Consider the following 11,933-nt stretch of genomic DNA (forward strand, 5'->3'; position numbering starts at 1 on the left):
CATTGGGCTCTAGCATTTTGGGAGGGGGGCAATAACGCCTCCTTGTCCACTTTCTCCACCCCGGGCATCATTTTGCACACCTCTGTCGTGTCTCCCCTTACTCGCTGTTTTTGCAAGCTAAACAAGGGGAGCGCTGCCCTCCTCCAGCTCAGCTCTGGGTCGGTCCGAGGCAATTCCCTGCGTTCCTGTAAGCTGGAAGCAGGCTGTTGTCCTTGTGCATTTTTCCTCCGTCAGATGTACCGACAGGGGGAGGGGGGAAGCCGGGTGTAGGAGTAGCCCCTCCCGCCCACCCCCTCTCCCCACGAGTAGGTGCTTGCGGGAGGGGGGATCCCTTTTTAACGTGCTTTCCCGTGAGTGTCAAATCTTTCTTGGCAAGAGGCTCCTACCCAGGGGGCTGTGTGTCTGCGCAGCGCTGCTCCCGGGTGTCTCAAGCAGGCCGGGGGGTGGGGGGGGCGGCGGCATGTGGTCTCTTCCGTGTGCCGGATCTCCTGCTGTGCAGCTGCCACCAGGGGAGGCCGGTGGCACCGATGTCAGTGGGGCGATGAATCTGCTCAGGGCTTCCGTTGGGACTCTAAAGGAGCTATCCCAGGTCTTTTTGAATGAAGCCAGGAGCAGATTCACTGCCCCACGGACGTCGGAGCCCCCGGCCTCCTGTGGCTGCTACGTCCGGGGGTGGGGGGGGAGGGGAGGGGAGGGGAGGGGGTGGGCTTCTGCTGCTGTTTCTCTGGCCTGCAGGGTTGCGTGTGCTGGTGACTCCTGCCTCCCTCTTAGCCTGTCTTTTCCTTCCCCGGGGGACCCGGTGCGTGGACCATGAGAGCAACCGACCCCTCCTTCCACGGCCCGGACTCCAGGTGCCCTCCTGGGCTGCTTCAGCCTCCCTTCTGTGTGTCTCTCTCTCCTCCGCCCCCCCCCCCCCAGCTTCAGGCACCCCAGCTGTGCCGCGGCGCGATTCCAAGGGTGGGGCGGGATGGGACGGGGGCAGGTTGAGCTCCCACATCCCTTCTCTATATGCATCCATATAGAGGGCCACGCTCCACCTTGGAATGAGCGCAAGAGCCAAAGCACCACACCGCTCCCGCCCTGTCCGTCTTTCCTTCCTTTCCACCTGTCCGTCTGTCTTTGCCGGCACACGGGATATTCCCCTGCACTTTCCCTTCACGCCCCCATCGCCCCCCTCCCCCATCGATCTCACGTGTATGAGGAATGAGTCCCCGTGTGTGCAATGACCCCCCCTCCCTCCCCTCCTGTTTGCAGTGCACGCCAGAGCATGTGTGTGGGTCTGACACAGGGAATGTGAATTTGATTTATGTATCTCTTGTGTTTTTCCCTCCTATCTCTTTCTGTTTCTCTCTCTTTCTCTCCCTCCCTCCCTCCCTGCCCCCAATCTGTCTGGGCTGTGATCACTGGCTTCCTCCCCCCACAATCCCTCCCCCCAGGACACACGCGGAGTGCCCCCAGTTGCTGGACGTGGAGGACATGGTCCGGATGAGGGAACCAGATTGGAAGTGCGTGTACACGTACATTCAGGAATTCTATCGCTGCCTGGTCCAGAAAGGGCTGGTAAAAACCAAAAAGTCCTAACCTCTTTATCCGCGGAGCCATGGTGAGAATCCTCTTCTTCTTTCATTTCTTTATTTTGGGGCAGGGAGGGGGGCTCATGCGTCCGTCCGTGCGCATAGCAGCTGCTCCCTCCAAGGCGAAATATTCCGGCAGGCAAACCGAGGTACGCCTGACCACCCCGTACGAGCGGGTGGGTCGCGCGTTGCCCCGGCGCTGCTCGGACGTGTCTTTGCACGGCGGGCTGAGCAACGCGGAGGGTCTCTTGGGTCAGAGGACTGTGCGCTTGCAGGAGGGGCTGTGGAATCCTGCGTCGCGGCGTCCCAAGTCCGATGGCGCTCTTTCGTTCATTCCTAAAATCCGCATGCCGCGATCCTACCTCTGCGGGCCTTTCCTCAGAACCCTCGTTTTGGGCGGGACGAGGCAATGAAAAGGAATGAATAGTAATAGTAATTGGGTAGTGGAGGGAGGGGTGAACCTTTCCAGGGAAGGTCTGTGTTCCCAGAATCCTTTGCTTCAGCTGGCCAGGGTGCAGAGCAAGAAGCGGTCCAGGTGATGGAGGAGGCTGTTGGCGTCTCCGTCTCCTCCTCCTCCTCCTCCTCCTCCTCCTCCTTGTTTGTTTGCGGTGCCCATATAAGTCTCGGAGGAGCTGAGGTCCTGGAAAATGTGACTCAGGCTGCACTTGTTAATGTCTCTGCTTCCCTGGAGCCTTGTTCTCCTGGGACGCTGGGTACACAGCCCTGCTGAGCAGGCTAAACAGTGGCTTTATAAGGGCAGCCTGGCTCACTCTTGGGGCTCACCCAGGTTTTTCCATCTCCGAGGCCGCTTGCAAGGGGGAAGCCCATCCATTACCTTGCTGTCCCCCCTCCCTCCCCGCCTCGACGTGACCTCTGAGGCTAAAAGCCGGGAGGGTTGGGAAACGGTGCAACGTGGGAGCAGGGGGTGCTGGGGAGAAGGAGCTGGATTTGAACTGGCTCCTGACTTGGAGTTCTAGATGGGGGGTGGGGAATGGGTTTGGAGAGCTTTGATACAGGGTGGGGAACCTGTGGCCCACCAGGTGTTTTGGACTACAGCTCCCATCATCCCTGGCCATTGGCCATGCTGGCTGGGAATGGTGGGTGCTGCAGTCCCAACACATCTGGAAGGCTGATCTTGGAGGGTCACGGGTGGTTCTTAAGGTGGAGGTTCTTCAGATGGGCCTTCTGGATCGGTGGCTCTCGCCCAACCTCTTCCTTCCCTCCAGGGCCAGCCAGAGGCCCCTGGGATGCCCCCAAGCAGAGCAGGAGGCCGGTGGCCCCAGTAGCCCCAGTAGCCCGGCTATTTGCCCCCAGCAACTGGCGTCCTCCAGCAAACTTACCTCTGAACACGAGGTACCTTTAGAGAAATTGACAGCCCTCCACCTCCACGAAAACTGTCGAAATGAGTGGCCTCCTTCCACCAGGGCGAAGTCCATAGATGATCTTTGAAGGTTGTTTACCTGTTACGGCAAATGGCTCTTGATTGACATACCCTTAGGGTGACCCTATGGAAAGGAGGACTGGGCTCTTGTATCTTTAACGATTGTCTAGAAAGGGGAATTTCAGCAGGTGTCATTTTTATACATGCAGCACCAGGTGAAATCCCCTCTTCATCACAACTGTTAAAGCTGCAGGAGCTATGCTAGAGAGACCAGATACAAAAGAGGGCAGGGCTCCTGCAGCCTTAACTGTTGTGATGAAGTGGAAATTTCACCAGGTGCTGCATGCATAGAAATGACACCTGCTGAAATTCCCTTTTCTACGCAACTGTTATTTATTTATTTATTTATTTATTACATTTTTATACCGCCCAATAGCCGAAGCTCTCTGGGCGGTTCACAAAAATTAAAACCATAATAAAACAACCAACAGGTTAAAAACACAAATACAAAATACAGTATAAAAAGCACAAAGTTAAAGTTAAAGTTACAGGAGCCTGGTCCCCCTTTCCAGAGGGTCACCCTATGCACCCTTTTTCAACTAGGTGCTTCTGCACACCTGGATTGGGCCAAGGGATGATCCGCACCCACTTTCAATTGTTGCAATTGCAATGGGGAAAGAAGGGAACCTGCTAGGGAAAAATCAATGTTGTGTTTTTTTAAAAAAATATGAACTTTTAATTTGAAAAAAGTTGCAATTCCTCAGCTTCTGTTAAAAGAATAATGAGGTTCATATTATATACTCTGAATAGAAGCACGTGTGCTCCTCCGCTAATCTCTAAACTGAATCAGTTCCTCTAAGCAGATACTTTGAGTTAAATGAGGATTTTCGCTGTAAACAAAGAAGCAATTTGCTTATTTCTTAAATATGAAAATTTACTCTCGACCTACCAAACGCCTGCGATTCTTTTTCACCTGATGAAAATCAACTGTTAAGAACATCAGAAGAGCCCTGATGCTGGATCAGACCAAGGGTCCATCTAGTCCAGCACTCTGTTCACACAGTAACCAACCAGCTGTCAACCAGGGACCAACAAGGCAGGGCATGGTGCAACAGCACCCTCCCACCCATGTTCCCCAGCAACTGGTGCACCCAGGCTTACTGCCTCGAATACTGGAGATAGCACACAACCATCAGGGTTAGTAGCCATTGAAAGCCTTCTCCTCCAGTAATTTATCCAACCGCCTTTTAAAGCCATCCAAATGGGTGGCCATCACTACATCCTGTGGTAGTGAGTTCCATAATTTAACTCTGCGCTGTGTGGAGAAGTCCTTCCTTTTATTTGTCCTGGATCTGCCACCAATCAGCTTCATGGGATGTGACCCCATTGGGTTCTAGTATTTTGAGAGAGGGAGACCTTTTCTGGGCAATTTTACTGGGGGTTGAGAGAGCATTATCTTTCCTCTGCAAATGCAACACAAACACTGCTGTTTCTCCACCATTTCTTCCATCTTATTTTTCTTACCCGTTAAGGGAAAAGAGGCAAAATAGCTACTAGGAGCCCTTGTTCGGAAATGCCCCAGCCTGCCCAGGCACTAACGGGCCCTGCGTGGACCTATAAGTCGTGGGCATTTCATTTTTCTCCGTCACTTAGGGTTTCTTTTGTTTTGAGGGGTGGGTGGGTGGGTGGGGGGTGGGAATCCAAGACAGAGGGAACAGAACGGAGCAAAACCAAAAAGAAGAAAACAACAAGACAGAATTGTCAAGAGTGCAGGTGCCTGTGTTTTCATACATTTCCCCACAAACCGTCCTGGCTGCTGGTCATTGGAAAGGCCCCTATATGGGAATATTTCAAAGACCTATTTCGAAAGACGTAAAAGGTAAAAAGGAAAAGGGGGGAAAAAAGAGAGAGGAAAGCATGCAGAATGTATACAGTGTGACGAAGGAGATGGCAAGCCTGGTTGTAATAATGAAACCGGTGTAAACAATACCCTCTCTGTAAATTAACATGGTTTTAGTGGTTGGATTTGCAGTATTGTGTAGGAAATACGCTGCAGTGTGAAGGGGAAATTTGATTTCAAGCAGCCCTTTTCTTCTCCCTGACTTAAACCTCCTTGTTTCAAATAAATCTACTCTGGGAGGGGTGTGTGAGTTCTTCCACCCCCTCCACGGCATGAGTTGTGGTCAGTGGTGTGTGTGTGTGTGTGATTCGCAACGGTTCTTTTCTTCAGGGGAACGTGGGCACGGCAGCTTCAAGGCCCTTCTTGTTTTGCTGTCATTATTTCAAGGGTTGAGAGGGAGTGGAGTGGGCGGGGCGGGGCGGGTGGGGAAGAAGAGGCTGGGCCTGTTCAGACGACACGCTAAGCCACGGTTAGGCCACTGACCCTGTTGCAGCAAATGGTCAGCGAGCGGGTTTAAACTGCGGTTACGGAGCCACCACGGTTAGGACACGCTAGTTCTCATGACACGCTAAGCCGAAATGTTTATCTCAAAATGTTTTAACCGCCGTGGTTTAGCCTGATGTCTGAACAAGGGCACAGTGTCCCGAAGGGCACAATCCTATGCATGTTGAGGCAAAAAAAGTCCAACAGTTTCCAGCATTCTCCAGCCAGTCAGGCTGGGAGTTGCAGGACTTTGTTTCTGTCCAAGCCTGCATAGGATTGCGCCGTAAGATGTTTTTTGTAATAAAGTGCAGCAGTCCCAGAATTAGAGGCAGACACGTCACTTTTCCAGCGTCAAGGGGCCTCCACAGGCTTACATTTTAAATCATATTTCAGTTACCTTTTATTTATTTATTTTAACAACTCTTCATATGGCCCAAGTAGCATCACTGAACATAAACCACCGTAAAAGCAACCGCTTTCCAACCTAGTTTCCGCCTTACCCTCTTCCTCCTCCCACTGTGCCCCCCCCGCCAAGATCATCTTGCTGCCTCCGGGGGCGGAGAGGCAGGGGGCACAACCCCATTTCAGGATTCTTTTAGCAAACGTTTGCTCGCTGTGAACTCTGCCGTCTGTGGTCGCTGCCTGTCCTTCGCTCGTCAGAACAGGAATTCCGTTGTCAAATACCGTGCGAATGCTGTCCTTGAAGAGACAAATACGTTGAATAGCATAATTTGATCATTTCTGGGATTTGCACACAAGGCCTGGGAGAGGGCCACGGTGTGTGTGTGTGTGTGTGTGTGTGTGTGTGTGTGAGAGAGAGAGAGAGAGAGAGAGTGTGAATGTGAATGTGAATGTGGGACATTTTGGAGTTGTGGGCAGTTATGGTGGAGAAGCCACACAGCCGGTTCAGCAAAGTCCCACAGTGGTCTCTGGTGGCAAAATAGTGGTATTACTATTTAAGGATAGATGGATGGATAGATAGATAAAGATATATATATTGCCAGTAATTTACTTAGGCTTTCCCCAACTGGGTGTCCTCCAGATGTGTTGGGCTACAACTCCCAGCACCCCCAGCTGGGATGGTTGGGGGATGCTGGGAGTTGTAGAACCACACATCTAGAGGACACCAGGTTGGGGAACTCTTGCCTACAGAATTATTCCCAACACTTAAGAAAAGACCAGGTTGGGTGCCACGTTAATTGCACAAAAGCAAGTAACCTGCATGTAAGCAATTAACATGTAAAATAAAATCAATAGCTGTCACAGCAGGGACTGAACTGGATCTGGATTTCAGGGAGGTGGTTTCAACCCTGCTTCAGTTTTGACAAAACCCCTCCTCTGCCGCCGCCCCCCCCCCCGCCCCCCAAAATGCTGTTTAGTCCTGGGAGGGCAAATTGGATTGGTGTCTGTGCTGGAGTGAATAGCTGCTTTTGGGGAAAGGGTGCCTGTGAAAGCCCCACATATTGCAGTCTCAATGTGGGTGGGTGGGGTGAACACGGCAGCTAGTAACGCTTTTTTTAAAAAACAACAACAACGAACCCTTGAGCACACAAACAGCCCCATTCCTTCTCAGAACTGGTCCACAGGCTGGACTAGGGTGGGTCGTTCACATGAGACACCGCCTCCCCAGCCATCAGCCTCCACTGTAGTGGAGGCAAGGCTCACAGGGACGTTTTTATTGGCAGGAACGCTGACATCACCTGCCGCCCGCCCCCCCACAGATGTCCCTGTTCTCCCTGAGCTTAGCTGCAATCTTCACAGCAACTGGGGCAGGAATGGATTTTCCCAGCAACGTTATATTGTTCCATGTTGCCATGCAAAATATTTTGGAATGGTTTCGTCTTGAATGGGCTATTAAAATCCACTTTCTTTATGGAAGACCTGCTCCAGGTGGAGTTAAAACTGCTAGAACGGGGTTTGTTGATATGAGTCATCATAACTGCCTGCATTTGTGGACTCTCCTGTGGGGCGTAGCTCTGGGGACTTTCATGAAGAGAGACTGAAAGAACTGGGCCTGTTTAGCCTGGAGAAGAGAAGATTGAGGGGAGAAGAGTGAGAGCACTCTTCAAATACTTAAAAGGTTGTCACACAGAGGAGGGCCAGGATCTCTTCTCGATCCTCTCAGAGTGCAGGACACGGAATAACACGCTCAAGTTAAAGGAAGCCAGATTCCGGCTGGACATCAGGAAAAACTTCCTGACTGTTAGAGCAGTACGACAATGGAATCGGTTACCTAGGGAGGTTGTGGGCTCTCCCACACTAGAGGCCTTCAAGAGGCAGCTGGACAAGCATCTGTCGGGGATGCTTTAGGGTGGATTCCTGCATTGAGCAGGGTGTTGGACTCGATGGCCTTCTAGGCCCCTTCCAACTCTGCTATTCTATGATTCTATGATGAGCGCCTGCACTTCAAAAGTGACAACTCCAATTGTCACTACTTCTCCACTGGGCACGATCCACCAATAAGTTCCCTTGAGCAAGCCCCATGGTCGTGAGCAGGAGCAGAGGAAAGGGGGAGAGCTTGCTAGTGGATCGTGTCCCGTCTTCTGACCATGGTGCCTCATAGGCCAGGGGGCGGTTTTCTCCCTCTCTTAGCTGGACTTCCCTTGACTTCTGCGGAGGCAAGGTATTAAAGTCTGGGGTTATTAGAGGCCTGGGGTTTTTCTGTTAGGAGGGGGTATCCCTTAGAGGAGTAGTTTCATTTCTCCAATTATCTGCTGCTTAAGTTCTGTTTCTCCAGTTAAGTTTCATTTCTTCAAAGTGGGAACAGTACTTTGTGTTTTGGGAGAAGAGGGTATAAAAGAGTGAGCCAGGGAAGAGCAGAGCCAGAGAAAGACCAGGCCATAAAGAAGGAGCAGAAAGACGCAGCTTGAAGGAGTCTAAGTGCAGCTTAGGGTAAAAGAACTTGCTTTTTTACAACTTTTCTTTTCTTGCCTTTTGTATCACTCAACTCCATTGACTACCTTTAGTTGTACATGTAGTAAGCTGTTGTGTTAAACCTAAAGTGTCTCCCACTCCACGTCTACAGTCTAAGGGGAAGGCAAAAGAAGGAAAGTAGGGTTCTTGAGGCAGAGATCCTTAAGGGGGTCCAGGTCATGGAAGGAACCCTGACAACTGCGTTCTGCCTTTTCCAGGGTGCTCGTGGACTGCGTGCCGCTGGTGGACGTGGAAGACATGATGATCATGGGGAAGCGTCCAGACGCCAAGTGCGTCTTCACCTACGTGCAGTCCCTCTACAACCACCTGAGGCGCCACGAGCTCCGGATGCGCCAGCAACGCTTCTAGCCTTCCTTTCCTCCCCCCTCACGGGGGGCTGCATCCCCTCCCAGGAGCCGCCCTCCCCTCCAGGACATCCAACCCGGCTGGGCCACAGGCAAAAGGAGGACGGCTTCACCCACCCACCCACCCTGCCCCAACCTCCTCTCTGCTTTCAGAGGATTCCCACTTCACGATGGGGGGCAGCGACACCCCCCCACACACACACACTGCAGCAGGCTGGGCGGCAGGCAATTCAGGCTTGCTCAATGGGGGCTCTCCCTCTGCAGAGAGAACCCCCAGCCCTCGTCCTCCTCGCTCCACACGTGCTTTTTATATTGTTGTTATTTCCTTTAAGTTATTCCTTTTTTAAAAAAAAAAATAGATTTTTTTTTAGCCTGCACAGTGCTCCGTGCCTGACAGAGCGGCTCCACCACGAGAGACCCAGCCGTGCGGCATTGTCTGTCCATCTGTCTGTGGCTTTGTGCCTCGAACCACCACTTACACCTGCCGTCCCCAACCTGGGGTCCTCCGGGGTAAAGCAGATCAAACCAAACGGGAAACATCCCCAACCCTGCCCAACACAGCAGCGAAACCACTGGGATGGGCTGATCATCGCCAGTCAGCCCCTCCCAGTCGTTTCGATGCGGGATTCTGGGAGTTGCAGTCCGACACATCTGGAGGGCACCAGGTTGGGGAAAGCTGTCCCGCGGCTAACTGCTGGAGGGTTGTTAAGAAGAAAAAGAGACCCCGCTCTGTGTGCAGATTCTAATTCAGAGAAGGAAGATCCTGCTCCTTAACTAGAATTATGGGTCTTGCTCCTTCACTCTCTCTCTCTCTCTTTCTCTCCTTCCCCCACTTTCTTTTCCCCCTCCCCGCGTCACTTGAGATGCGGTGCCTGTGGCAAGGGAAGTGCGCACTCTGCCGATGCCGGGGACGATGGGACTCGTGGCTACACACACCTGGAATGGGGGAAGGCTGTGCTAGACCATAGGACCATAGGAAATCCCCTTTGGCCAAGTCGGACCCTCGGCCGGCCGGCCTCGCCCAGGATGCGCCCGCACCAGAACCAGGCGACCTTTGGGGTTGGCGGGACCATTTGGAAATAGAAACTGGGCGCAACCAAAAAACGGGTGGCCATCTCTAGTTGTGACAGACAAAGGGCCGGCCTGGAGGCATTTATGGGGAATTAAAGATGGCAGCAGCGAGACTCGCCCACTTTGCTTTGAAGCAATCCCAGCTGCTGGGGAGGAGATATTAGCAATAATAATTTTACTATAAAAATGAGGGGGAGGCGTGTGCCTTGGTGGGTACCAAGGGCAGTGTCCGGGGTGCCTACGGGCATCACATTGCCTACTCCTGCTCTATAGTGATTGGAGGTGGCAGGCATTGAAGCTGGGACTTTCTGCATGCAAAGTGGGTGCGCCACCATGGCGCTATGGTCCTCTCCAGCCAAGGGGTAGGAGAGGCTCTCATGCTTCCCCCGAGTCGTCCCTCTCCCTGTCTCCAAGAGAGGAGATAGAATCTCCTCTGCGTCCCCCTTTGGGATTGCACTCGCTGCCTTCTGGGCACTAAATGGGCGTCAAGGCAGGAGGGCACGTGGGAGGACTTGACTTGATCGGCAGTGCTTTCCTTGTGCGCTCCGCACTTCCGATGCTCGAGATGCTCGAGTTCTGCCGTCTGCTTTGCCCTCTGGCTACGGAAGAGAGGAATTTAGGAGGTGGAGAGGAGACCTTTGCTTCCGAACTCTGAGAAGAGCGTTCATGTAAAGCCCTTTGAACTCCAAGCGTTTGCTTCGGAGGTGGTGCGTTTAGGGAGGCCCCGACTTTTAAAGCTGTGTGCTCCTCTCCAGAGCCACGTGGTTTCCCTGGCTCTCGTGGCGGATGGCCAAGTGGTAGAGGAGGAAGAATATTTTTTAATAAACGCAACACGTTCCGCACTGCCAGGGAGTGGTGAAAGGTGTATTCTGCATGGGCTCAGGGACGATCTTCCGGCTAGCTGTTCCAGCAAACGCGCAGTACGCGCTTTCCGCAGCGGGCCCTGTCCATGTGCTCTGTGCTCTGCTGTCGTCGTGCCAGCCCAGCAGTGATCTGGCCTCATTCCATGTGCTTGGCTATGCTGGGGGCACGGGTGAGTTTTGTCCCTCTGCATCCTCTTTGTAGAAACCACATCTGCGTCGAGAGCTTCCCCTTTCTATGGACCCGAGCACATCTGTCTTCCTCAGTGATGCTCCATTCCTCACGGTTCCCAAAGGACTGGGGGTGGGCAGGCCAGTGGGAATGACTGGACTCTTGATGGGGAGGGCAACAGGGTAATGGGTTGGACTCCTTCCCCTGCACCGCTGCCAGCCCTCGGCCGCGCCACTCAGCCACACGCCAGATTTGTAACAGTTCTTACACCAAGCACAAGAGAATGTACGGGCACCAGCAAGACAATAAAGTTTGGATAGACCATTTCCTCCTGCGTCTGCTTTCCGCCACGCGCTTGTCTCCAACCCACAGGGACCAGCGCGCCTTTTAAAGTTATTTGACAGAATCAAGTAGTCCGTGTGGTCCTGGACTGTACCACTTCAGGCTGGCAGAAGGGATGGCATTTGTGCCTTGGAATGCTCCCACTCATGATAGAAGGAAGGCCGGGCTGCGAGCCGTTCTCCCTGATGTGCAAGCCAACACATCTGGAGGGTGCTAGGTTGAACATCACACTGGAAAGTGCTAGGTTGGGGGAAGACTGCACTAGGTTTTCTTCCTTGAAGAATAATTTAAAAAATGCATGCATTCACCCAGCCTGGTGCAAGTGCAACGTTTTGGACTTCCATCTCCCATCAATCTCTGCCATTATCGCCAGTGGTCAGGAATGATGGGAATTGTGGTCTGAAAAAACCGGGGGGGGGGGAAGTCCCAGCTGGTGCAATGGTCAAGTGGTACAGTCAAATTTTGCCACTCTGTTCTGTTAAGTGTATAACCTTTGCGATTCATCCCTTGCCTGCCATTGAAAAGAATGCAGGATGTTCATCCCTTGTTTTGCTCTGTGGGATAAATTCTTACCGGTCCTAGTTTTTGCAAGTAGAAATGCAAAGCTGAAAGACCGTGAAACCAGAGGTTTGGAACCCAGCGCTTTCCAGCAGGTTCAAGACCTGCTTGCTTCCTTTCCTGTGATCTGCGGTGGGCTCTCAACTGAGACTGACTGGGAGGCAGGTGGAAAATTGGACATTTTTTTATTGACAGTGTGGTTTACCTGGCCTTCCCCACAGCCAAATTTGGGGGCATGACTGTCACTGTGGTCATGGGATATTGATTTAGATATAAGCTTTTGTGAACTGTGTGTAATCCACATCATCAAAAGC

The 11,933-nt window shown here is 52.5% G+C and overlaps 1 protein-coding gene across 5 annotated transcripts in view; it reads left to right on the forward strand.

The window, feature by feature from the left end:
- SMTN (smoothelin) overlaps window positions 1-8,738 on the forward strand; it is a 97,304-nt gene extending 88,566 nt beyond the window's left edge. For 4 of the 5 annotated variants that reach the window (XM_063144260.1, XM_063144264.1, XM_063144262.1 and 1 more), the window contains one exon: window positions 8,470-8,738. In XM_063144260.1, coding sequence (XP_063000330.1) covers window positions 8,470-8,620 — 151 coding nt within the window. In that variant the 3' untranslated portion in view covers window positions 8,621-8,738. Of the gene's footprint in view, window positions 1-1,436; window positions 1,604-8,469 lie in introns of all 5 variants that reach the window. The other variant, XM_063144263.1, reaches the window with a different exon arrangement.
- Window positions 8,739-11,933: the final 3,195 nt, after the last annotated feature.

Source organism: Elgaria multicarinata, chromosome 18 (genome assembly GCF_023053635.1).
Source record: "Elgaria multicarinata webbii isolate HBS135686 ecotype San Diego chromosome 18, rElgMul1.1.pri, whole genome shotgun sequence".
In the NCBI taxonomy this organism is placed as follows: Eukaryota; Metazoa; Chordata; class Lepidosauria; order Squamata; family Anguidae; genus Elgaria; species Elgaria multicarinata.